The following is a 25,375-nucleotide window of genomic DNA, read 5'->3' as shown; positions in this document are numbered from 1 at the left end:
AGCAGGGAGATTTCCCAGGGTTAAGGTTCTGTAGCTAGGTCCCCTCAGAATGAATAGCTTTAATAATAATGATTATGATAAGATGATGGTGGTGTGAAAAGAAGAATACCCTCAAATCTTTGAATTTTCACATATTAATAGTGAGATGAAACTCCATTAGGTTGGGAAAAGAACCACTATAAGAAGTAAGCTGAACAATTCTCACAGCTCACACAGGGCTAAGAATGGTTTGTGCTCTATGGCCAGAGTTCAGATACGTCATAACTCAAGGGATTATACAAGGAATTGAGTCCTTGGAACTATATCATCCTAATAGTGGAGTTAGGTTAGTTCCAGAGTAAAGGCTACTCTAGACTTGTGCTAACAAAGCTTGAAAGCTAGCTGAAAAAGGACCAAACTGATCCCAAGTAAGATAATCACATGCCAGAACAGAACCTAACTGTTTACAGGAAGACCATAAAATCCAGCATCTATCAGTTTACAACTCACAATGTCCAGCATTCAATCAAAGTTTATTATGCATGATTTAAAAATAATACCTAAGATAAAATGTGTACAAAAACTGTGTATTGGAAACTAGGAATCATTGCTGAGATATATTAAAGAAGACCTAAGCAAGTGTTTATGGATTGGGAGACTTTGAAACAACTTTGAAAAAGAATAGCAAAGTTGAAGGACTTATACTTCCTGCTTTCCAGATTTACTGGAAACTTCCAATAATTAAGACAGTGAGTGAGTATAGCATAAAGATAGACAAATATGTAAATAGAATGGAATAAAAAGTCCAGAAATAGACCCACAAAAATTCAGTGGAGGAAAAGATAATCTTTTCAATAAGTGGGCTAAAGCAATTGGATAGCCATATGCAAAAAAAAATAATAATAAATGTCAGCCATATGCAAAAATTAACTTACATGGATCATATAGCTAAACAGAGGAAAACAGAAAGCCTTTATGACCTTGAGTTTGGCAGAGGTTTCTTAAAGAGAACACAAAACTTATGAACTAAAAAATTTTAAATATCAATAAACTGGACTTAATCAAAATTAAAAACTTTTGCTCTTCAAAGAACCCTGTTACAGGGGCACCTGTGTGACTCAGTTGGTTAAGCGTCTGATTTCAGCTCAGGTAATGATCTCGCAGTTCATGAGTTTGAGCCCTTGCTTCAGGCTCTCTGCTGTTAGTGCTGTCAGTGCAGAGCCCGCTTCTGATCCTCTGTCTCCCTCGCTCTCTGCCCTTCCCCCATCTCACATAGGCTCTTTCTCTCTCTCTCTCTCAAAAATGAACATTAAAAAAAATAAAAAAATAAAAAGACCCTGTCCCAAAAATGGAAGGACCCACCCAGACTGGGAAAAATATATGCTAAACATACATCTAACAGAGGATTTGTATCTAGAATATATAAGGAATGCTTACAACTCAATAAGACATCACAATTTTTAATTTTTTTTTTCAACGTTTATTTATTTTTGGGACAGAGAGAGACAGAGCATGAACGGGGGAGGGGCAGAGAGAGAGGGAGACACAGAATCAGAAACAGGCTCCAGGCTCCGAGCCATCAGCCCAGAGCCTGACGCGGGGCTCGAACTCACGGACTGCGAGATCGCGACCTGGCTGAAGTCGGACGCTTAACCGACTGCGCCACCCAGGCGCCCCCCAGACATCACAATTTTTAAAATGGGCAAGATATCTGAACACTTTACCAAAAAGGATATACAAATGGCAAATGAGCACATGAAAAGATGTTCTGCATCACTAATCATTAGGGAAATGCAAGTTAAAACCGCAATGAGATTTACTGCACACCCACTAACTACAATGGCTAAAATCCTAATACTAAGTGATGGCAAGTATGTGAAGCTCTTGGATTCTCACACACTGCTAGGAGGAATGCAAAGTTAAAACACAATGTTGAAAAACCATCTGGCAGTTTCTCTAAAAGTTAAACAAACACCTCCCATATGATCCAGCAATCCTACTTTTAGGTGTTTACCCCCCAAAAATGAAAATATTTGTGTCTGTACAAAAACTTATACACAAATGTTCATAGCAATTTTATTTACAATAGCAAGAAACTGTAAACAATCTAAATGTCCATCAATGGGTGCATGGATAAACAAATCACAGAATATCCATTTTATTAATCAGGATTTTCCAGAAAAACAGAACCAACAAGATATGTATGTAGGTAGTTAGGTAGGTAGGTAATAAGTATGTATATCATAAGGCATAAAATTATCCATCATACCATACAATGGAATACTACTCAGCATTATAAAAGTGAACTATTGGTATACAAAATAATATGCATAAATACCAAAATAACTGTTGAGTGAAAGAAGCAAGAAAAAAAGTATACCTGTATATCCATCTACATAAAATTCTAGAAAATACAAACTAATCTCTAATGATAGAAAACAGATCAGTGGTTCTCTGGGAATGGGAGTATAAAGAGGGAGGGATTACAAAGGCACACAATGAAACCATTGGGGGTGATGGTTATGTTCATTGATTGTGGTGATGGATATACAGCTGAAAGCATATGTCAAAATTCATCAAATTGTACAGTTTAATGTATTTTTAAAGTTTATTTATTTATTTTGAGACAGAGCATGCACAGGGGAAGAGCAGAGAGAGGGAAAAAGAGAGAATCCTAAGCAGTCTCTGTGCTGACAGCACGGAGCCTGATGTGGGACTCAATCTCACAAATTGTGAGATCATGACCTGAGTCAAAATTAAGAGTCAGACGCTTAACTAACTGAGCCACCCAGACACCCCCAGTTGAATGTATTTTTATATTTTATGCTATTATATATTTTATTTAAATATTTTATTGTATGTAAATTATGTCAATATTTAAACACCCACATTTAAATTTTTCTAGGTATGTAAAGAAGTAGGAAAATATAGTTCATAATCAAGAAAAAAAAATCAACCAATAGAAAGAGACCCAGAGATGATATAGATGCTAGAACTAGTTACAGAGAAGTTAAAACAGCCATTTTAAATATATTACATATGTTCAAGACCATAGAAGAAAACATGAACATGATAAGGAAGAAAAAAGAAGGTGTGTGTGTGTATATAACGAGTCTAAACTAGTAAATTTGAAATGAGTTTTCTTCTGTAGTTCTACTGGAGAATCCTTTGTCTATGGCAAATGTAGACAGCTTTGAAGTGAACTAATGAGAAGCAATTGCACATGCGCGCACACACACAAGGTATCTTTGTATATATGTTATCATCTATTAAAATTTTAGAAAGATCTATAATGTATACCAGAGGTTTGGACTGAAAAAAGACACATTATTTTGTCTGACTGATTGCCTTGGAGTTTAATGAATTTCTGCAAGGTAGTTTTTTCAAGTGAGGAGAAACAAATCTTTTTGGAACCAATTCCTACATTCTTCATTCAGCTAGACTATTTTTTGAGGAAATATAATCAACTAGAAAAAAAAAAGGGCTTTTTTTCTTATCTATAAGAAACAGTCTACAGTCAGCCCCACACATTCATGAAGGTCAGCAAAGAACCCAAATTTTTTATTTTTGGTTGATCAACCACTGACAGCACTTTTACAGATATCCCAAAAGGTTAACTCCTTTGCAATGAAAGGAACTAGACCTACTGGCCACTTTATAAAGAAAGAATCATTATGGAAAAAGACTGGAATTGAAAAATGTGCCCCAACATTAAGAATCCGTATAAAACATACAGTTCTTGAAATTCAAAAGAAGAAATATTTTTCTCTTACACTCAAAAAAAAAAAAAATGAGATTCTTTTAACTAAAAATAGCCAAGGATCATTGTCCTCATTACCCTTTATAACCAGAGTTAAAGGGAAAAATGGATATAAAATTATTAATTATACCACTTTTACTCATTAAGGTCTTGGAGAAATAAAAAAAAATGGTAATCCTTGAATAAATTAAATATGATTTAGGGCTCTATCAATGGGAACAGAGAGGAAGGGAAGAATCTTATTGATATTTTAAAAATTGAGGAAATAATTACAAACCAATACAAATGGACCCCACTGCTCTGATGACACTCAGAAGTGTGCCTTCAGCTATTTTATTGATCCTTAGTAAGCGAACCAATGGTGCAATTCCATTTCCTTCACATATTTGATTTTGATGCATCCTGCTGTCCTTACTTAGAGCTATGACTGCTTCACCTCCTGGTAAAGAAAAGCAAGAAACATGTCCGACACTTCAGTGTGCTGCTTTACATTGTGCAAATGGATGCATAGAAAAGAACTCACCAACATACTGCATTTTAGCTGATGGTGACAAAAGCATATTTATTATAAAGTTGTATCCAATCTGTTCTGCCATATACTTCTGTTGTTTCAGGGTTTGTCCTGCCAAGGCCCAAAGGGCTACAGCTCCTTGTTCCTTAACATCTATTTGAAATGCCTATTAAAAAAATATATTCCATTCTTTCAATGAGCATCGATTGAACACTATAGGAATGTTTTATAAAATGTTTATTCTAGAATTGGTTTTAGTTTTCTTTTCACTTTACAAAATTCAATATTGAATACTTTGTCTAAGAAAAATGACAAGTAATCATAAAAATTCCTACCTTGAGGAGTTTTAAAAGATATTTACTTAATGATTTTTCCAGAAATTCTCTCTGTATGCATGGGTTGTAACTCGCCAGTGATTCCACAGCCATTGCACCCTTCACTTGGACACTAAGGTGTTTCCGTTTAAAAAGGGCCACCAGAGGAGGAATGGCTCCCTCTGAAGCCATAGCGTTCTGAACTTCCCTGTTGTCACGTGCCACCTCAGCAATCGTTGCAGAAGATACAGCCTTCAACACATCTTCAAATCAATCCAAGGAACAGTTAAATAAATCTTTTAAAAATATTTTAAAAATGCAACTTATCATTGGATTCTCATATTATAGAATCAAACTTATAGAGTGTGTAAAAATTTAGAAAATAAAGAAAAATAGAAATAAAACCACCCAGATTCTTACCACCCAAACACAAATATTTTGTTTATCTCATTAACTTTTATTTTTTTAAAAAAAGCCTACTTATTTATTCTGAGAGAGAGAGAGAGAGAGAGCGAGAAAGAGAGAGAGAGAGCAGGGGAGGGGCAGAGAGAGAGAAAAGTCCAAGCAGGCTCTGTGCTAAGAGCACAGAGCCTGATATGGGGATCGAACTCACAAACGCTGAGATCATGACCTGAGCAGAGTTCAAGAGTTGGACACTTAACCAACTGAGCCACCCAGGTGCCCTATTCTCATTCACTTTTTAAGTGAAAAGACATATTTAAATAATGTTCTGGACATATTTTATATAGTTGTACTATAAGCACAATATCCTGCATTTTAATTTACAAGTAAAACATTTTCCCTTTCTTTATGAACATCGTCTCCCAAATATTCATTAATGAATGTATTACATTTCCTTAGCCATTCACATTTTTTTAAGTTTATTTATTTATTTTGAGAGAGAACAAGTGTGAATGGGAGAGGGGCAGAGAGAAAGGAAGAGAGACAATCCCAAGCAGGCTCCTGACTGATAGCACATGGCTCAATCTTATGAACCATGAACCAAAATCAAGAGCCAGACACCTAACTGACTGAGCCAGTCAGGCACACTGAGTGGTAGGAAAACCTCACATTAAAAAAAAAAAAAAAAAAAAAAAAAAAAAAAATACATGGTGTTTCCAACTTTTCACTGTTTTAAACAATGTTTAGGAGAAATGTTGGCACATAAGGTATTTTTCCTTCCTGTTTCTTCCCTTAGTATAGTGTCCCAGGAATTCCTGGAGTAATTTAATATATCACATTAAATTACTTTCCAAAATTGACCATTGCATCTTAGCCTTTCATAATCAAGAGTATGAGCGTTTCAATGTTGCTGTATCTTTTTAAATATAGATATTATCATTAAGAATAAATACATAAATTTAGCTAATTTGATAGGCAAAAAAATGTATCTCCTATTTCATATTTTTGGTTACTGGTGAGACTACACAATTTCATATATGCTTTTTAACCAGTTGTACTTGTTCTCTTTAAAACTTACAGGAAAGTTTCAAGAATAAATCTGAGAACTCTCTCAAGATTTAGCAACAATTGATAGACATCCATCATTTTTTTAAACTTTTTTTTTTACTTTCTGTCACAGTATGATGTTTGAGACTCACCAATTCCTGCTCTGCTCTACCCCTGAAATAAACCATTTTTCCAAGAAGTTCTGGTTCCTTTTAATTAGGAATGGTACTTAGAAATCAAGATTTGAGTATTAGATGTGTTCATTGCTACTTAAGTATCATTTCTTCTAGACTCTTACTAGACAAGATTAGGAAAATGTATGTATTTCCAATGTTCCAATTCCAATCCAACCTCACAGGATTCTTTATTGCCTTCCTACATTCTTACAGTTCTTTTCACAGTGAGAACCCAAAACTATCAACATATTTATTCACATGTTCATTTCTACAATACTTTTAATACTTTAACAGTTCAGAGCTGTTTCATCCATATCACTATGAAATACAAATCCACTAAGAAGAATTCAAGATATGTTTGCAGGTTTTTTTTTATTCCCCTAGACTGAGGCTATATAGTGAAGTGCTATGTCAAAATTCACTTGTATTCATTTTTTTCTTCTTTTAAAATCTTTATGTCATCAATTTGAAATACAGTTGATTCTGTTTGGTTTCAATTTTAGTTTCCCCCTGGTAGCCTTATAGATCCTGTGTGTGTGTGTGTGTGTGTGTGTGTGTGTGTGTGTGTGTTTTAATATGTAAGACATATGTTTCAAAAAGTCAAAAAATGTACAGAAGTCATTTTTGTATCCAAACAGGCAGACTCAATCCAGCATTTGTTCTTTCATAGACTATTTGGGTTAGTTTTCTCTCTCTAGTAAGCCCTTATTGTTCATATCAATTTATATATATCACTTATATCAAATATACTAACTTTTTGCTATGAATATTTTCATCATTCAGTCATTTGTTTTTTCAGCAAATACTTTATTGAGGAGCTACTATATGCCAGGCACTGTCCTAGGCACTGGGAAACAGTGATGAACCAACAAGACAAAAGTTCTTGACCTGGTGGAGTAAGCCAAAAGCCAGAAGTATGAAATAGCAATAGGTTCCATACTACTTTAGAGTAAAATAAGACAGGAAGGGAGTGATAGGAAGATCATTTCCCTTTGGAATTGGAAGGTTAGAAGGACTTATAGACTATGATAGAAAGTTGAACTTTATCCTAGCTGACAAAGAGCTAGGGAATGACTTAAAAGAAAGTAAAGAGGGACAGGTGGCTCAGTCAGTCAGTTAAGTGTCAGACTCTTGGTTTCAGCTCAGCTCATGATCTTACAGTTTCATGAGTTCGAGCCCCATATCAGGCTCTGTGCTGGTGATGTGGAGCCTGCTTAGGATTCTCTGTGTTCCTCTCTCTTTCTGCCCCTCCCCTACTCATGCTGTCTCTCAAAATAAATAAATAAACTTTAAAAAAAATAAAGGAGGGAAAAGATATGATCAATTTGCATTTTACATACATCACTCTAGTAACACTTGGAATGTTGTTAAGCCCAATAGGTTAATAAAATTAAGAGAATGTGGAGGGATTATTCTTTCTCTTACCCCTTACTGCTATGTCAGTTCAAAAAGTGGAAATTACTTCTCTCACATCCCGCTCAGGCATGTTACTCATTTCCCCCATAAAAGGAATAGTGAGTTACATAATTTCTTAATTTGGAAAATGAGTCATTGCAAATGCATGCCTTGGGTTCTTTTGGGCACTGTTTTTATTTGTTTGCTATTTTCTCAAAGCAAGCAATAAGTCTGAAGTTTTGATCTCTATTTGATTCATGTGTTTATTATCAATTCTTCTAAAGGAAGAAGAGCTGTCTTAGCTCCTCAATAATCCAAACTAGCTCTAAAGCTCAGAGAGGTCAGGGATTTGGATACAGGACTAGAAAGAATAGATTCTAACCATAACAAAATTCTGAAGAGTAAATAGAATTGCTTGAGAGAATGTGCTGTGTGAAAAAAGAAAGGAGAAAAGAAAAGAAAAAAGAAAAGAAAAGAAAAAGGAAAAGCAGCAAACCAAGAACAGATGCCCAAGGAACTGCCAACGTTAACAGTTAGGTGCAAGAAGAGGTGCCTGGGTGGCTCAGTTCAGTGTCCGACTTTGGCTCAAGTCATGATCTCATGAATTCGTGGGTTCAAGCCCCCCGTCTGGCTCAGTGCTGACAGCTTGGAGCCTGGAGCCTGCTTCAGATTCTGTCTCCCTCTCTCTCTGCCCCACCCCCCCACCCCCGCTCGTGCTTTGTCTCCCTCAAAAATAATAAGTAAACATTTTTAAAATGTTAAAAAAAAAAGAGGTGCAAGAAGCTTAATGGTAGAGGCAATCTTTATCTAAAACTCTTGCAAACAGAATTCCGAAATTTTCAGATTTTAGAAGATAATGAGTGCATATATTATGTATTACATCCGGGAGAGTCTGGAGAAAACATTTCTGCAGTGAAATGTGTGAATAACCATTCTAAGAAGGATGAGGTGCTCTTTAAGTTTTGCTCAGATAGTTGGCAGTTGAAAAGTATTTTGTATACTTTCTGTTACATATTTCAATTGCCATGGTGGCCTCATGACACAGAACAGGAAAACTGTGTGCCACAGAAAAGATGAAATCTGACACATTGTAGGAATGAGAATATACATGCAGGCACACACATATGGGGAAGAGTGTGAAATAAGCAGCTAAAGATGGGTGAAGCAAAGGCTTAAACCAAACTCAGCAAAGGTTGAGGAACTCCTGGAGGTAGGGGTCAAGACTAAGGAGATGTTAATGAATCCATAGTCTCAAGAAACTGCATGTGACTCTGCTTTGGGGCCATTTTACTTTAATGCATGAGATCTTAGAGTAGTTGAGAATGTTTAAGAGGATATTGGAATTAACAAAATTCCTTTGTGATCTCCTACAACTTGCCAAACCAGCTAACAGTCAGGAGAATTACTTGTTGAAGCACTAAAATTATAAATGAAGTACTTATAAGTTATAAACAAAGAGAAAAAAATAATTTCCTTTTTTTCCCAAAAATTATCTTCCTTGGAATGCGGAGATAATATAGATTATAGTGTAGGATGAATTACTTTCATTTAGATAAGGCAAGAGCACCAAAAGAAACAATTTCAACAATTTATTTCTATAGGTTTCTTTCATGAATGTATTTATTATTCATTCAAATTCTCTCTACAGTTTGTGCTTTGTTCTAGCATCTGGGGTTGGGAAGATGAAAAAGGATAGGGAAAAAGTAGTCCCTGTATTTAAATTTTAGGTGATAAAACACAAAGAATAAACTAAAGAGTAATTATAAACAAGTAGAAATTCTATGGCTAAAATATGCATAAAAGCTGGCTCTCTTTAATGCTATTCTTTTTTATTTTTTTTTATTAAATTTTTTTTTTCAACGTTTATTTATTTTGGGACAGAGAGAGACAGAGCATGAACGGGGGAGGGGCAGAGAGAGAGGGAGACAGAATCGGAAACAGGCTCCAGGCTCCGAGCCATCAGCCCAGAGCCTGACGCGGGGCTCGAACTCACGGACCGCGAGATCGTGACCTGGCTGAAGTCGGACGCTTAACCGACTGCGCCACCCAGGCGCCCCAATGCTATTCTTTTTTAAATTGAAGTATAATTGACATACCATGTTATATTAGTTGCAGATGTACAACATAGTGCATAGTGATTGGATGATTCTATACATAATCTCTAATGCTATTCTTAAAAATGATAAAGTAGAGCATAGTTACTGATGGAGGGCAAGCTTATGACCTTAGGAATTTGTGATGAAGGGAAAGGACTTTCAAATGATTTCCCTATATGAGAGAGGTTCTTAGAAGATGATAATTCCTTAACTTTGAAGCTCTAAAGTAAAAGAAAGTCTTCTGCAACAACCCCTTTATCCATAACCTTGTATTACATATCAACCAACGTATTTTTTTTCTGTATTTACTCCTAGAGAACTAGACCAGAAAGATGATAAACTAAGCAGGAAGACAAACGGGCAAGCTTGGCAGACAGTCTCTCCTTTGCTGTCCTGTCCGCCACTCCTTTATGGTGTATTCAATAAACTTTTTCTAAAAGAGCTTTTTAAAGTTTATTTATTTTGAGAGAGACAGACAGAGAGAGAGAGAGAGAGAGAGCAAGTGGGGAAGTGGCAGAGAGAGAGGGAGAGACAGAATCCCAAGCAGACTCGGCACTGTCCGCACAGAGCCCCATGTGGGGCTCAAACTCACACACTGCAATTATGACCTGAGCCAAGATCAAGAGTCAAATGCTTAACTAGCTAAGCCACCCAGGCTCCCCAATAAGCTCTATTTCCTTTTTAAAAAAAAAAAAGGACAAGCTTTTCCCCAATTTTTTATCCTCTCAAATTTGGGGAAAACCATGGATTTGAAGCTTACCCTGTTATGTGTATGCTCACTGGGATGAGATAATACTTATGGAACCTAAGAGATCATTTGCAGTACCTGCAAGAGTACCTGCAGTACATCATAGCCTGTGATGTTCTTAGAACTGATATGTACTTCAGAGTCTGATAATTAGCTTAAAGACGTGATGACTTTGAATTTTGATACCAATATCTCACAGAAAACCTGAAGTTTTTGTTGTAACTTATAAAACGTTCCAATGATCAATATATGTATTTTTCATACAAGGAGTCATCTACTCAAGTCCCTGGGCATATTAACTGCATGATTTTCATTATTTATGCCAGTATTTCCATTTATAGAGAAATCCAGTTAAACTTTTTTTTTATAAAAACTATACCTTTGAGAGTCAATTCCTTTTATAAATTTGGTGTTTGAATTTGAGTGAGATGTTTAGTTTATATTATATATGTCTAGATGCACTCTAAGATAACAGGACATGTCTTCATATAAGGCAAGTCCAACCTGTATTTGCTTCACTCAGTATATCCAGCCACTTAAAAATAATATAGAAATCGAGGCTCACCTGAATCTGAACTCAGAAATGTGATAAGATATTGGATGCCTTTATGGTCTCTCACTGCTCTTTGATTTTGTTCATTTCCCATACATAATACCCGTATACAGTTCATTACATTTACTAGCACATTTTCTGTGTTTAACTTCAAGAGACTTATCAGAGCTGGGATTCCATTCTAAAGATAAGGAAACAAAAAATTAATTACAATAGAATTATTTAAGATTTATGCAATCTTTATTTAAAAATGTAAGTCTATAATCTGTCTTGCTGTAAATATCTGCTTACATAGGAGAGAATGGTTGCCCATAAACAAATGTCTCTACTGGCATGTCACATTAAATGACAGTTAACTCTGAGCATAAAATAGTCTCCTCTACAGCAAAATAAGTTAAGGCTACAAGTTCACTGTAACATTTAATAAATGTCTAAAAAGTAAAGCAATTGAGTAAGATCAATTAAATACACTGCCAATTTGGAAATATTTGCCATTGTAAACATCGTACTGGTAATTGGTAATTATATTTGTGCAACACAAAATATTTTTAAATATAAATTCCTAATTTTAAATGGAATAAAGGTGGCATTTCTCTCTACTAACAGAAATAATGCAAGAACACTAAGGAAGATAAACAGAAATGTAACCTCATTTTCAATAAAGTTAGGAGACATCTGTAATATTGAACCACAATAAGTTTGTGTGAATCACCAGCAAGAATTAGAGAGCTCTCCCATGGCCACTGTCCATAGGAAATGCTGGCAGACCACAGTTGTCTGTGGGGCAGACCTTGACCTTCTGCCCCTTGACCTTGAGGGGCAGAAAAAGAAATACACAATTCCCTGTCTGAAATAATAGGAATGGGTATATACAGGATGGAAGCAGGCTCTTTCCTGGGTCAATTTGGCATAATGTTTCAAAAATGAAGGAAGGCAAGGATTGACAAGGAATCATACTGACAAGATATGTTTGGAAGAAGTAGACTCTCGGTGAGGTAAAAAGGAAGAGATGGACTCCGCATTGTGGAGGAAATAGAATCTTACATTGTGAGGTACTATGCACCAGTCTCTGTTGGCTTAGGGAAAAGTAAAGCTGAAAGAACCCATGCATACAACTCTGTGGCATAAGTCATATGCTTGCTAGCCTAGAACTGGACCCTTTCCCACATATACTTCCTGCAAGTAGCAGGACGAGAAAGAACTTACCTAATTCAAAAATGAGTAATGATCAAAACAGAACTAGAACAGCATCTGTCCAAATATATTTAAGAAAAAAAGTAGAAAAATTTACGACAAATGGTTAATGTTCATCAAAAAAATATTTCCACAAAAATAGATGAGATTTTAACTTAAAGTGGTACATTATTATCAATGAAAAAAATTAATGAAACAATCACTTCTATAAAACAAGAGTGCACAGGAGATACATCAGAGCTCAGGGAAGATATTTTTGAAATAGGGGAGAAGAAATGAGAGCTGGAAAAGCTCAGGAAAGATGTGGAGAAATATAAAAGCCAAATTGTAATCCACACAAAAATAAACAATGCTGAAAAACATAGCAAGGGACAAGGACAGGATTAAGGAAAAAAATGAAATAAAATGAAACAATGAGTGGAAAAGGACGAGAGAAAAAATGATAGCTATGTAAGGCAGGAAAAGGTAATAAATTTTTTTTTTCAACGTTTATTTATTTTTGGGACAGAGAGAGACAGAGCATGAACGGGGGAGGGGCAGAGAGAGAGGGAGACACAGAATCGGAAACAGGCCCCAGGCTCTGAGCCATCAGCCCAGAGCCCGACGCGGGGCTCGAACTCACGGACCGCGAGATCGTGACCTGGCTGAAGTCGGACGCTTAACCGACTGCGCCACCCAGGCGCCCCAGGAAAAGGTAATATAATATGCAAATAATTAGTGTTCCCAAAGAGAGCTGGTCATTTAATTCAGGCAAATAAATGCAATGGTCAGTATTTGACTTTCACCTGACAATAGCTTTGACACTATTGATCATTCTTTCCTCTTTGAAACACTTTCTTCATTTGGCTGATACAGATTCTTCAGGTTTCCTCCTACCTTGTTGGCCATTCCTTCTTAGTCTCCTTTGAGGTCCCTCCATATCTTTCAACTTTCCCAAAGATCCTGGTGAACTTAACTTTCAAAATATAATACAGAATGTAGGGGCGATTGGGTGGCTCAGTTGGTTGGGCGTCCGACTTTGGCTCAAGTCATGATTTCACAGCTCTTGGGTTCAAGCCCCGCATTGGGATCTGTGCTGACAGCTCAGAGCCTGGAGCCTGCTTCAGATTCTGTGTGTGTCTCTCTCTCTCTCTGCCCCTCCCCTGCTCACACTCTGTCTCTCTCTCTCTCTCTCTCTCAAAAATAAATAAACATTAAAAAATATATAATACAGAATGTGATCACTTCTCACCATTTTCACTATTATTACCCTGGTTCAAGATACCTTTATCTGTCATCTGGATTACTATAATAGCTTTAAATTAGTCTTGACACATCCACTCTTGCCCACCTATTTCAATAGAGGGTAGATCTAAATCTCTTCATGGAACTTCCCAGAACAAAATCATTCAATGGCTTAACATACTCAGAGCAAAAGCAAGGTGTCTGACAGTTGCCCCCACAACCGTGATGTGGCCCACCATTACCCAACCCAGCTGAGCATCTCCTGTATCTCTCCCCTCAGCTACTTTTGGTTTCTTGTTGCTCCTTGAACATACCAGGCACATTCCAACTGCCATTAACTTTGCACTTGTTTCCTCAGCCTAGAATACTCTTTCCAGCAGAAAAACATGACACACTTTCTCATCTACTTTAAGTCTGCACTCAAATGCAAATACTTATTGAAGAATTTTTCACCACGCTCCCCTCTCCCCTTTCTCTGCTTTATTGCCCCCCTTACCACTTATTTTCACCTAACATATATGTTTGTTTTATTTGCTTTGCTCATGGTCTTGCTACTCCCAAGTAGAATACAATTTCCATGAAACTGGGGTTTTATTTGTTTTGTTCACTGTTATAACCCCAACATCTAGAATAGAATCTGCCATCTAATAAACTTACAAAAAGTCCTCGTGTGAATGGACTAAAAGAATATTACAGAAAAAAAAATACTTAAAGATATGAATTCAGGAAAGCATTCTAAAAATAAAAGAAGATGAGGGGCGCCTGGGTGGCGCAGTCGGTTAAGCGGCCGACTTCAGCCAGGTCACGATCTCGCGGTCCGTGAGTTCGAGCCCCGCGTCGGGCTCTGGGCTGATGGCTCAGAGCCTGGAGCCTGTTTCGGATTCTGTGTCTCCCTCTCTCTCTGCCCCTCCCCCGTTCATGCTCTGTCTCTCTCTGTCCCACAAATAAACGTTGAAAAAAAAAATAAAATAAAATAAAAATAAAAGAAGATGAATATACATGTTGAAAAGTTATACCAAGTCCCAGGAAATACAGGTAATGAATGTTGACATGTAAATCCTGCACTTTAAAGATAAAAAGAGAAGGAAAACACTGACCACACAATAGATTAAAGTTAAAAAGATAGTAATAACAAACTATGACAGAACTAAGGTTAACCATGTCATGTCAATGAGTATAAATGAGCTCAATACATACACTCAACACAAAGTGAGTGGCAAAGCATAACCTAAATATGCTGATTCAAGGGACACATTTATCCCAATTCTGGGTAATTATTAGATTAACCGGAGATTATAAATTCTAAAAAAGTAAAGACTAACTCTAGAGGTGAGTCTGGGGTGTCTATATTTCCAATATATTTCCCAAAGATAACAAACCAACCAACAGGAAATGACTCAGAAAAGTTAAAAAGGATGGGCAGAGCCAAATTAAACATGAGAGTGCAAAGGAAACATCACAAACATAATTCTGGACAATATAGAATTCAGGGAAAAAGTATTACACTCGACAAAAAAAGGTACATTTTATGATGCTAAATTATTCAATCCATGGTGAAGAAGCATCTACTGAAGAAAACAATAAAAATAATCTTATAAATATCTCATAAAAGATCTTAAATCAAGCATAAGCAGACACAATATAGTGGGTTTCATTTGAGGAAATGCAGCATGGCAAAGATTGCTTGGTGTTCACAAAAAATAACTTTCTGGTACAGTTGGACTGCATTTTCCAGCCAGGACAGAAATAGCCAAAGTGGTAGCATTTCTTATAATACCCTCTCATAAACAAAAAGAAGCAACCACACCCTAGAGCTAAGTAGGCCCTTGCCCTGCCTTCTGTGTTATCTCGGGTGATCATTTCTGTTGAGAAATAGTCCTCCCTGGGCCTCTTGCATTCCTACCCATGTTGGAGCGTATCAAGACTATGCCAGCTCTTTCACCTAGGCCAAGCCTCAGGATTTTTATGTAGCTGGTAACCTTGAAAGGTGTGGTGATAACATTTCCCTTTAGACAAACAACAGGTTTGCTTACTGGTTGCTACCAAAGTGATAGGTTTCTCAGGCTCGAGGTTGTTCAGGTACATCAAAAACCCAATGTGTGGATAGCATCCACTGGGGCCTACTGTGTTGCTTGGGAGAAAGGGAGAGGGGACCCGGATACCTCTGCTGAAGCTCATGTCCTTTGCTGTGCTTGCTCTGGTACTATCTTGCTCTTGTTTACTTTTAGCACTCATGGGATTGTGGCAGGTTTGTTCTTTGCCATCTTCTTTGAGATTGGATTTCTTCCCTGGGAATTTCACCACTGCATAATACATGGGTATGTACCTTTCTAGCTTCTTTTTTTTTTTTATATTTTTTTGATGTTTGTTTATTTTTGAGAGACAGAGGGACAGAGCACAGGCAGGGAAGGAGCAGAGAGAGAAGGAGACACAGAACAGAAGCAGGCTGCAGACTCTGAGCTGTCAGCACAGAACCCGACACAGGGCTGGAACTCACAAACCATGAGATCATGAACTGAGCCAAAGTCAGATGCTTAACCGACTGAGACACCCAGGGAATGTCAGTCAAAACTATATTCTATGAAAAGAACTTACACATGTGGCAATAACATCCTTGTTTTCAAGTTGAGCAATGTCATATAAAATGACAGCACAGCGAGAATGTAGTTCAGGTTCATCAGAAACCAGTAGGTTGATCAGAGCTGGAATGCCTCCCGCCTCTACTATAGCATGCACTATGTTTGCATGTGTTGAGATATTACTCAATAACCCAACTGTTTTGCACTGTAATTTTATTTTGGAACATTTTAATAGATTAATTAAGGCAGGAATGGTACCTGCAATAAAGAAATCAAGAAAAAGCATGAATTATTTGTAACCATTTATAGTTAATTTATCATAAGATTTAAATAATGGCTGTGGTCATCGCCATATGAACAATTAGCAAATAATTCTATAACATGTTTATAAAATTATAATTTGAAACCATATGAATTCACCTGTCTGTCTTTTCCATAATTCAAGCAGCTCTCATGTTCACACGTCTGATTTTCACACAGCACACAAGCCTATTATTTCATGTTGGTAACGCTAAGCCACCTTGGAACCATGGATTTTCAGCTTCAAATGATAGATGAATAAATTCTTTGAGCCACCACATGATACAGTTCAGTTTTGGATATTTCTTTAAATTTGTGTGGCAGCATTTGTACAATTATTTGAGCATTTTATTATATTTTACCTATAGTTTTTACAAGCAACTGAAAAACAAAAAGTGCTGAATCTAGTAAAAAGCAACCTTAGCTTCATTAATTATAATTGGTTCAAGGATGGAAATCACTGGGCATGGTGAAAAAAGAAAATTGGCTTCAGTCGGATGTTTGTTATATCAGTTCACTGTGAAAGAAAAGAGCACAATCTGGAGACACAAGAAATGTTGGAAAATATAACCGTATAATCAGGGCTTTATTTATTTATCTACCTGAAATGATACCTCCCTCATGACTTATTTATCTATGGTTTACCTTTTGGACACAGATTTTTGTACATGTTTTTAGGAATACTAAAGGTTAGTTTTAGGGTACTACTTGTAATTTTTTTATTCATTTATTTATTCATTCAACAAATATTTATGGAGCATCTTATGTATGCCCAATATCCACATTAGAGTAGTGGATACCATATTAGACAATGAAGATAGAACGTTTCCATCATTTCAGAAAGTTATATTGGAAAGTGCTATTCTCAAAACAACCAAATGAGGTAGGAATCATTTGATTAACAAGGAAATTAGGGTTATAGAGGGCGAGCAATTAACTTAAATTCTAAATGCAGAGCTAGTGACAAACCCAGGGTTGACACAAAAACTGCTATTTTTTAAAGTTTTTATCTGAATTCCAGTTAGTTAATATACAGTGTAATGTTAGTTTCAGTTGTAAATATAGTGAATGATTTAACACTTCCATACAATACCTGGTGCTCAGCACACACACACACACACACACACACACACACACACCCATACACAAAACCCTGCTATTTTTTTAAATGTTTATTTATCTTTGAGAGGCAGAGACAGAGACAGATTGCATTGGGGGAGGAGCAGAGAGAGGGGGAGACACAGAATCTAAAGCAGGATTCAGGCTCTGAGCTGTCAGCACAGAGTCCGATGCGGGGCTCGAACTCACAAACCGTGGGATCATGACCTGAGCTGAAGTCGGACGCTTAACAAACTGAGCCATCCCAGCTGCCCCATTTTAATTTAAAAAATAAATTGTGTAAATACAGAATAAGGATAATTTCTAATTGAAAGTAAATATAAAATGTAGTACAGTAATTTAGTATCATTTTTAAGTTTACAAAGTTTTAGAGAAGTAGAATTTATATCGTTTTTTGATTGTGTGCAGTTTCCACATGAGAAATAAAATATAAGGTTGTCAGAGAAAGACAAATACCATATGATCTCACTTATATGTAGAATCTAAAAAACAAAACAAACAAAAAGTAGAATCAGACCTATAAATACAAGGCCAAACTGATGGTTCCCAGAGGGGAAGGGGGTGGAGACATGGGTAAAATGGGTAAAGGTGTGAGTGAGTGACACAGACTTTCGGTTATGGAATGAATATGTCACAGGAATAAAAGCCACAGCGTAGGGAATATAGTCAATGGTATTGTAATAGCATTGCACAATGACAGATGGTAGCTACATTTGTGGTAAGTATAACATAATGTATAGAGTTGTTGAATCACTATGTTGTACACCTGAAACTAATGTAACACTGTGTGTCAAATATACTCGAATTAAAAATTTTACATATATCGTCAGGTAAAGGTAATAACCTTAGAAAAAAGAAAAATAGAAACTTAAAATCAACTAAAAAGTTTTCTCTACAATTAAAAATAGATTTTAAACCGATTGAATATAATTATAGCTCTACATAAAATAGTGTAAGCAAAAGACAGTAAATGGATTTTACGTCACCTGCATCCAAAATATATTTCCAGTATCCAGCATTTGCTAAGCAAATTACTTCCAAGGACATCACAGCCATCATCCTTCGTTTATAGCTTTCACACTGCAACATTTCTGGCAAGCATTCAACAGAAAAACGCATATTGTAATTTTAGAAGAGGGAATGGAATGATTGATCTGCTTCTGTACAGGCCAAGTGAAGCTGTGAGTTGAGATAATGACTATTACACCAAATGCATTCATTAAATTCCCTCTGTGCATGGCCTTCTGAGGGGTGCTGAACAGGTTGCAAATGCCCATAATCTCTGAGGTTTATAATCTATACAGTTAGTAGAAAAATTCTGAAATGTTTAATACTTGGTCTGAATGACTTGGATTGACTGGTCATATGGTTCAAATTTACTTGGGAAACAGTACACTTCTCTCTTGCCTGAAATCAGTTGTTCAATAAAATTTAAGCGTAAGCTTTCAAGAATGGCAAAGTAAACTACATTATTGTCAATAAAAATTTAGTATCTATTAAAGCATATAGGCAGCTTTATACATTTCCTGAGTATGAAGAAGATAACTTCAAAAAATCCTAAATGCGTTTATACTATAAATTCATGTGGAGGTAATGCAAATAAATATATATCCTTCTAAACAACGTCTATTGTACAAGAAGAAACCACATTGAAGTATCCTTTTCTGGTCTCTCTTTACCCTCTGCTTTTCTGAGTTCATCTCTCCAGATATAACCACTTTGGACTTTCAATATACCTCCATATTTCTAAATGCTTATATACACTATGACCATTTGCTCTGTCAATTTTGGACATCATCGACTGACTTCATGTTATGGTAAATGAGAAGTAAGCTCTTCCACCACTGTGCTGCCACCCCTCTCCCTCCCCTTCCCCACATTTATAGTATTTAGTTAAATGAATATTCCATACTTATACTATAATGCCTATGCAGGTATTATTCACAGGTAAGCATTGCAGCGTACTACAGTTTTGTCTCCTTTCTTACTTTTGTCTTTCTTGGGAACCTTATTTTATTCCATCTGCCTAGTTTTCTTTGTACCTGTCGGTAATTCCTCCCACATCCCTTTGGCCCAGGTACACAGTTTCCATTCGGGGACTTCATTTGCTGTCATCTTTGAAATCACCTTTGCTTTTCTCTTGGTGCAGACTCCCAGTTTCCTGTTTGTTGAGGAGAATTCCTGCCTTGGCATCTTTCGGTCTTTCTGGCCTAGGCTGGTGCTCTCAGTCAGAGTCCCTAGTGAGGATTTATGGTGTAAGTCTGAGAGGTCCTCAGATTTCCCACTGTCAGCTTGGGATGATTTGTCCAGTCTGCTAAATTCTAAGACTTGCCTGTTTCCAACATTTTATTGCTAGTTTCTCCTTTCCTGTTTTCTCTTGAATGCTTATTTCCTACTGTTGCTAATGTTATTAGTTAAGCTCCGTGTAATTTTAGTGGGGTTTTGAGGGATAGTAAAATCAGATTTGTGCATTCAATTGGCTTAGAGACCCTTATCCTTATAATATTTCAGGCTAGACCAAACAAAAATCTGGAGCAACATCTCAAGCAAAAATTTTCACAAAACATATAGCAATATATGAGGGAAAATGTTGCTGACTCTATGTTTTATTTATTTATTTATTTATTTATTTATTTATTTATTTATTTATTTAATTTTAGAGCGTGCACACACATGTATGCAAACCAGGGTGGGGCAGAGAAAGAGGGAGAGAGAGAATCTTAAGCAGGCTCCACACTCAGCATGGAGCCTGATGTAGGGCCTGATCTCATCACCCTGAGATCATGACCTGAGCCAAAATCAAGGATCTGACACTTAACCAACTGAGCCACCCAGGCGCCCCTGAATCTGTCTTTTAAATTAGGAAGGAATAAATCGGAGGGAGTTTTCTTCACTTTAATTAATTTTCTTCCTCTTTCCTTGTTTTTTGTTTGTTTTAATTTGCTTTTTTGACAGAAAGGAGGATAGATGGACTTTTGGAGGAAGTTGGAAAATAAAAATAAATATAATTGTGTAAAGTACAGTGTGAGTTATTATTCTTTGATTTTAATTTAGAAATAAAAGTGGGGCGCCTGGGTGGTGCAGTCGGTTAAGCGCCCGACTTCAGCCAGGTCACGATCTCGCGGTCCGTGAGTTCGAGCCCCGCGTCAGGCTCTGGGCTGACGGCTCAGAGCCTGGAGCCTGTTTCTGATTCTGTGTCTCCCTCTCTCTCTGCCCCTCCCCCGTTCATGCTCTGTCTCTCTCTGTCCCAAAAATAAATAAACATTGAAAAAAAAAATTTAAAAAAAAATAAAAAAAAAAAGTACTTTTGAACACACAAAATATAGTTCAGTATTATTTGTATTTCTGCTTTTAACTAAACAGTTTTTGATTTTAACTGTTTAAAATATGATGCATGTATTATTTTATTTGCTCTATTTCAGAGTATCAACGATTAAGCTGAATAATAATGAGAACATTTATTTTATAAAGAGATTATGTGTTGTGCACTCACCTACCAAAGTTTTCCAAACCGGAAGTTCAGGAATATTTAACTCTATTATATGCTTGAGAACCTCTGTATGAAAGGTTAGCACTGATAAATGAATTATATTGTTTCCTTTAATATCTGTTTTTCTCCAGTTAGCACCAAGAGAAAATAGGTATTGAATAGTGTCCAGTGCTCCTGAAGTGGCAGCAAGCAACAGTGGAGTACACTGATTCCTAAAAATCAAGGAACATATTATGATAATTAAGCACACGTATAGTGTCAAATTTACTTCTTGCGAAGCCATTCACATTGCTGTTGGAGGAAGGCTGATTTATATTGATTTATATCATCACCTTCTCTTCAGTACATGGTATTATTCTATATATTCCACATGTAAATAGATTTGCCTCCCTTGCCTTGGCTGTCCTTAGTATTTGCCCCTACTTTCCCTCCCAACTTAATTATCACACCTTATAATTTGTTTAGAAGTTGATAACGTTCAAAGTTCTTAGAATACACCACCTCATCTAATCCTTACAACTCTATGAGCGAAGGAAACAGCAAGGCAAGTATCATCAGCCCATTGTACACATAGTGAAACTGAGCCCAGGGAGTGTTCCAAGCCACTTCTTTTTTCTTCATGTCCAGTTCTCAAATCCCAGCTTCCTCATCATGGCAGAAACTAACAGATTTTCTCAAAAATCCCACTATCTGCTTCTTAGATACTGAAGATCTTTGGTTGGGCACATGACTGTCCAGCCAAATATTACATCCCAGCTTCCTTTATGGATGCCTATTGGCCAATGACTAAGTTTGGCCAACGTGATGTTAGTAGAAGTGACCTGGGCAATTCCCTAAAGAGAAAAGGAATGTGCCACTACTTTGCATTTCTGTTTCTCTTCATGGCTAAAATACAGGCATAACGATGAAAGCAAGAGTAGGCATTTTGAATCAGGATACGGAAGCCACATGTGAAGAAGCAACAAGAGGAAGGTTACATGTGTACCTTGTTTAAACTACAATATTTTGGCATATGTTTGTCACAGTGGCTTTGATTGTATCTTAACAGATCTACTCACTAGCAGTTTGACCTTAAGCAAATTGGGTTATTGTCTTCATCTGTCGAGGAATGAGGATAACAACACTCAACTCACAGTGTTAGTGTAAGGGATGAATAAGGTGCTTAGCACAGTCTCGATACATAGTTTCCCTCTCATTCTCTTTTCACTGTCACATGCCTACTTTTTATCCTTATACCCATGCCTCTCTCTTTGTGAAGCCCTCTTTCTCTTGCTGCCTGTCCTTGAACTTTCTTTCACCTTTGCCCAGTTAGCCCCAAAACTCTCTCTCTCCTCTATCTCATTTTCCCTGGGTCCTAGAGAAACTCTTGTCTTTTATGAGTAAACATCTCTTCACTTTCTCCCTTTTGTTCTTTAATAAGACTGTTCTATTGCTTTATTTATCCTATTCAGTGGTAGGAATAAAGATTACTTCTACTTTAACACTATCACTCTGATTTTCCTCATGAAAGGCATACTACCCAATAAATTGTATTTCTCTTTTCAGTTCCATATTGCCATTCCCCCTGCCCTGCAGGGTGCTCTTCCAGCATCTTAGCTCCTGAACTGCCTCACCAACATGCCCCTTGGATTGTGACTTTAACATCCATGCTAATTACCATCTGTGTTCTGATCTCTCAGTTCCTTGTCATACCTTCATTTGGGCTCCATATTCATACACACCTGCGTGGTCGCACTCTTCATTAGCTCCACACAGATCCTGACCTTGGTAATTGTCCTCTCTATGAATCCTTTCCTTTTTCCTTATGTTCACAGATAGCTTCTTACTTCCACCTCTGATATCCAATTGTTTGAGCTTTTACAACCCACTAATCATTATGCCGCTCCACTCAAAGACATTGTCACAATATGACTGAGCAGAGCTGATTCGGGTCTCTATATTCCATGGCTCTTTCCAGAGTCTCTTAGAGAAACTATTAGCCAGAGACCATTGTTTCCTGAAAGCTTTCTTTACATACATCTTTGCCCCAACCTAGAGGGAGGATTAATTTCTTCACTTAATCATAATGGCCAGGTTATCTGAAAACCCAGAAATATCTGAATGAAACTATGCCTAAACCATGTTCAGATTCAAAATGATAACTTTGTGTTTCAATTATAACCAAGAATGTACCCTTCAGGAGAAGTTACACCTCCATCTTAAAGTTTGGTCCTCTGCTAAATTATGAAAGAGAATTGCGAAATAGAAGCTAAATTGTGAAATTGTATTTGGGGTGTTTCTCTATTTCAAAGTTATTTTCTTCTTCTAAAAAAAAAAAAAAACGTTTTTTAAGATTTTATTTTTAAGTAATCTCTACACCCAATGTGGAGCTTGAACTCACAACCCCGAGATCAAGAGTCACATGCTCCACCAAATGAGCCAGCCAGGTGCCCCCGTAGTTATTTTCTTCTTCTTAATGTGTTTCTCTTCTGTATACCATTAGATGTTTCTCCTGTTATCTGAGGCCTATCCACATTGGTCTGGATAATCTGGTAATCTACAGCCTTTGATAATCTTGTGCTGTTTCCTGGTTGGGTTGATTCCAATTTAGAGCAACTTTTCTCCTCCTTAGTCTCAGGCTTCTTCCAGAGCGCTAAGTAATTAACCTGATAAACTGGTCTGTGGAACCAAACCACTAAGAAAAGTTTAGCAAAAACTTCCTAGGGTTTACTTCTTATTCTTTCAGATAGCATGGATAGGTCAATGGCAGTTCTCTCTTTATACATTGTAGAGGTAAGTGGTGGATGAAGAAGATAGGGACCAGAGGGTAAGCCTTACATAGCCTTTCACATGGATCATATCAACCATTCCTTTTACTGTCAGTGTTTGGGGCAAGCCATGAAAGCAGAGGTTTATGTTTTTACAAATGCTTAATAACTTACTCAGCTGTCGCCTCTGCTTCTATCAAACTAGGATCCTTCCTGCAGAGAGCAATGATGATGCCAATATTGTCATAGAAAGCAGCAAAGTGAATCGGCATCCAACCTCTTTTTTCAGAAAGTGTGTAATCAGCTTTGAAACAGAGGAGACAGATGGTTGTTTCCAGTGAGCAAGCCTGTGCAGCCAGGTGTAGAGGTGTTGGACCTAAAATGTATGGACAATTATTTAGGTGGTCAAGATCTAAAATGTCCATCTAAAAACATATCTTTTTGATATCCATCTGTGGAGCTTTTTAGTGCTTATCTGGAGCTTTTATATCATAAAAGATAAGCAAGATAAGCATTAAAAAGTATAATTTTAGGCAATTCTAGATTTCTTTAATTCAGGATGTCTGACCATTAAAAATTAGTACTTCTTTATAAATGAAGAATAAATAACATTGAAAATATTAAATATTTGAAAAATTCAATGTGTAAAATAGTTTTGTGATATCAAATAAGTGATTTCTTGTTTATTTTCCATTTTACTTAAATGTTTTGTAGTAAGAGGTAAAATCCTTTGAAATTCAAAGAAAAATATGTTCACAAAAGCCCTCCATGTCACTAAATCCAGTGGGTGTTTTTCAATTCTCATCTTACCTCTCAACAGTAAGTTTCTTCCTCTTTAAAATGTTTCCCCCCCCCCCCCTTGGCTTTTGTGATACCATAATCTCCTATTTTTCTCCTACCTCTCTGGCTACTCCTTTAGAGTCTCCTTTGGGACGTTCTCATTATCCTGACGCCTACGTGAGCCTTAGGGCTCTGTCTCTGGCCTTTTTATCTTCGCAGTGACTTCATTTACCACCTATAAGTCGGTGACTCCCAGGATTATGTCTCTAGATGTGTTTCTTCTCCAAGCTCCACATCTTTATCTCTAACCTCTTACGAGGTGTCTCCACACACCACGTCAAACTTAACATGTTCTGAATTGAACTCCCCTCCAAACCTGGTCCTCTTTCACTGCTGCCTAAATCAGTGAAGGATATCACTATCCAGCCAGTTCTACAAATCAGACACCTGAAAGACTCCTTAGTGTCTCCTTCTCATTTCATCTCCATAACCAGTCCATTGCCAAGACCAAATATCTCTAGAACTTATCTTTATTGCCACCACCTCCCCACTCCAAGCCGCCCAACTGGTACCCCACCTTGTTCTTGCCCTTCACCAATCCATTATTTCAAAATATAAATCTGATCTTTTTACCTCCTTGCTTAAAACGCTTCAGAGGTTTCAAAACGTCATTGATCATGAATACAGGAAAAGGATCCACTGGTTCCAATTCACCTGAACCAACAGCTACCTCCCTCACCCCAAAACACCCATGACATACACAACTTGTTCTCTTCATCTGGGCCTTCTTCTTCTCTTCAAATGTGGAGTAATCAGCCACACGACCCAGCTTGCCCAGGAAAGTACTCATCTATGCCTGTTGCCTGAGCATAATGATTAACAGTGCCTCTTCCATTCTCAAGTCTCCCTTATTTGGATGATGAATGATCCAGTCACCTTGGGCTATTCCTGCTGTCTGAGA

The 25,375-nt window shown here is 37.0% G+C and overlaps 1 protein-coding gene across 1 annotated transcript in view; it reads right to left on the bottom strand.

Moving 5' to 3' along the window:
• The window catches only part of ANKAR (ankyrin and armadillo repeat containing), a 75,779-nt gene that overhangs the window by 20,364 nt on the left and 30,040 nt on the right, over nucleotides 1-25,375 (bottom strand). The window contains exons 8-15 of the mRNA XM_030325167.1: nucleotides 23,809-24,010; nucleotides 20,891-21,099; nucleotides 18,384-18,488; nucleotides 15,995-16,236; nucleotides 10,994-11,162; nucleotides 4,586-4,827; nucleotides 4,263-4,416; nucleotides 4,017-4,178 (exon numbers count right to left, since the gene is read on the bottom strand). Coding sequence (XP_030181027.1) covers nucleotides 4,017-4,178; nucleotides 4,263-4,416; nucleotides 4,586-4,827; nucleotides 10,994-11,162; nucleotides 15,995-16,236; nucleotides 18,384-18,488; nucleotides 20,891-21,099; nucleotides 23,809-24,010 — 1,485 coding nt within the window. The remainder of the gene's footprint in view (nucleotides 1-4,016; nucleotides 4,179-4,262; nucleotides 4,417-4,585; nucleotides 4,828-10,993; nucleotides 11,163-15,994; nucleotides 16,237-18,383; nucleotides 18,489-20,890; nucleotides 21,100-23,808; nucleotides 24,011-25,375) is intronic.

This window comes from Lynx canadensis, chromosome C1, assembly GCF_007474595.2.
Source record: "Lynx canadensis isolate LIC74 chromosome C1, mLynCan4.pri.v2, whole genome shotgun sequence".
Lineage (NCBI taxonomy): Eukaryota > Metazoa > Chordata > Mammalia > Carnivora > Felidae > Lynx > Lynx canadensis.
This window is presented reverse-complemented; position numbering and strand designations above follow the sequence as displayed.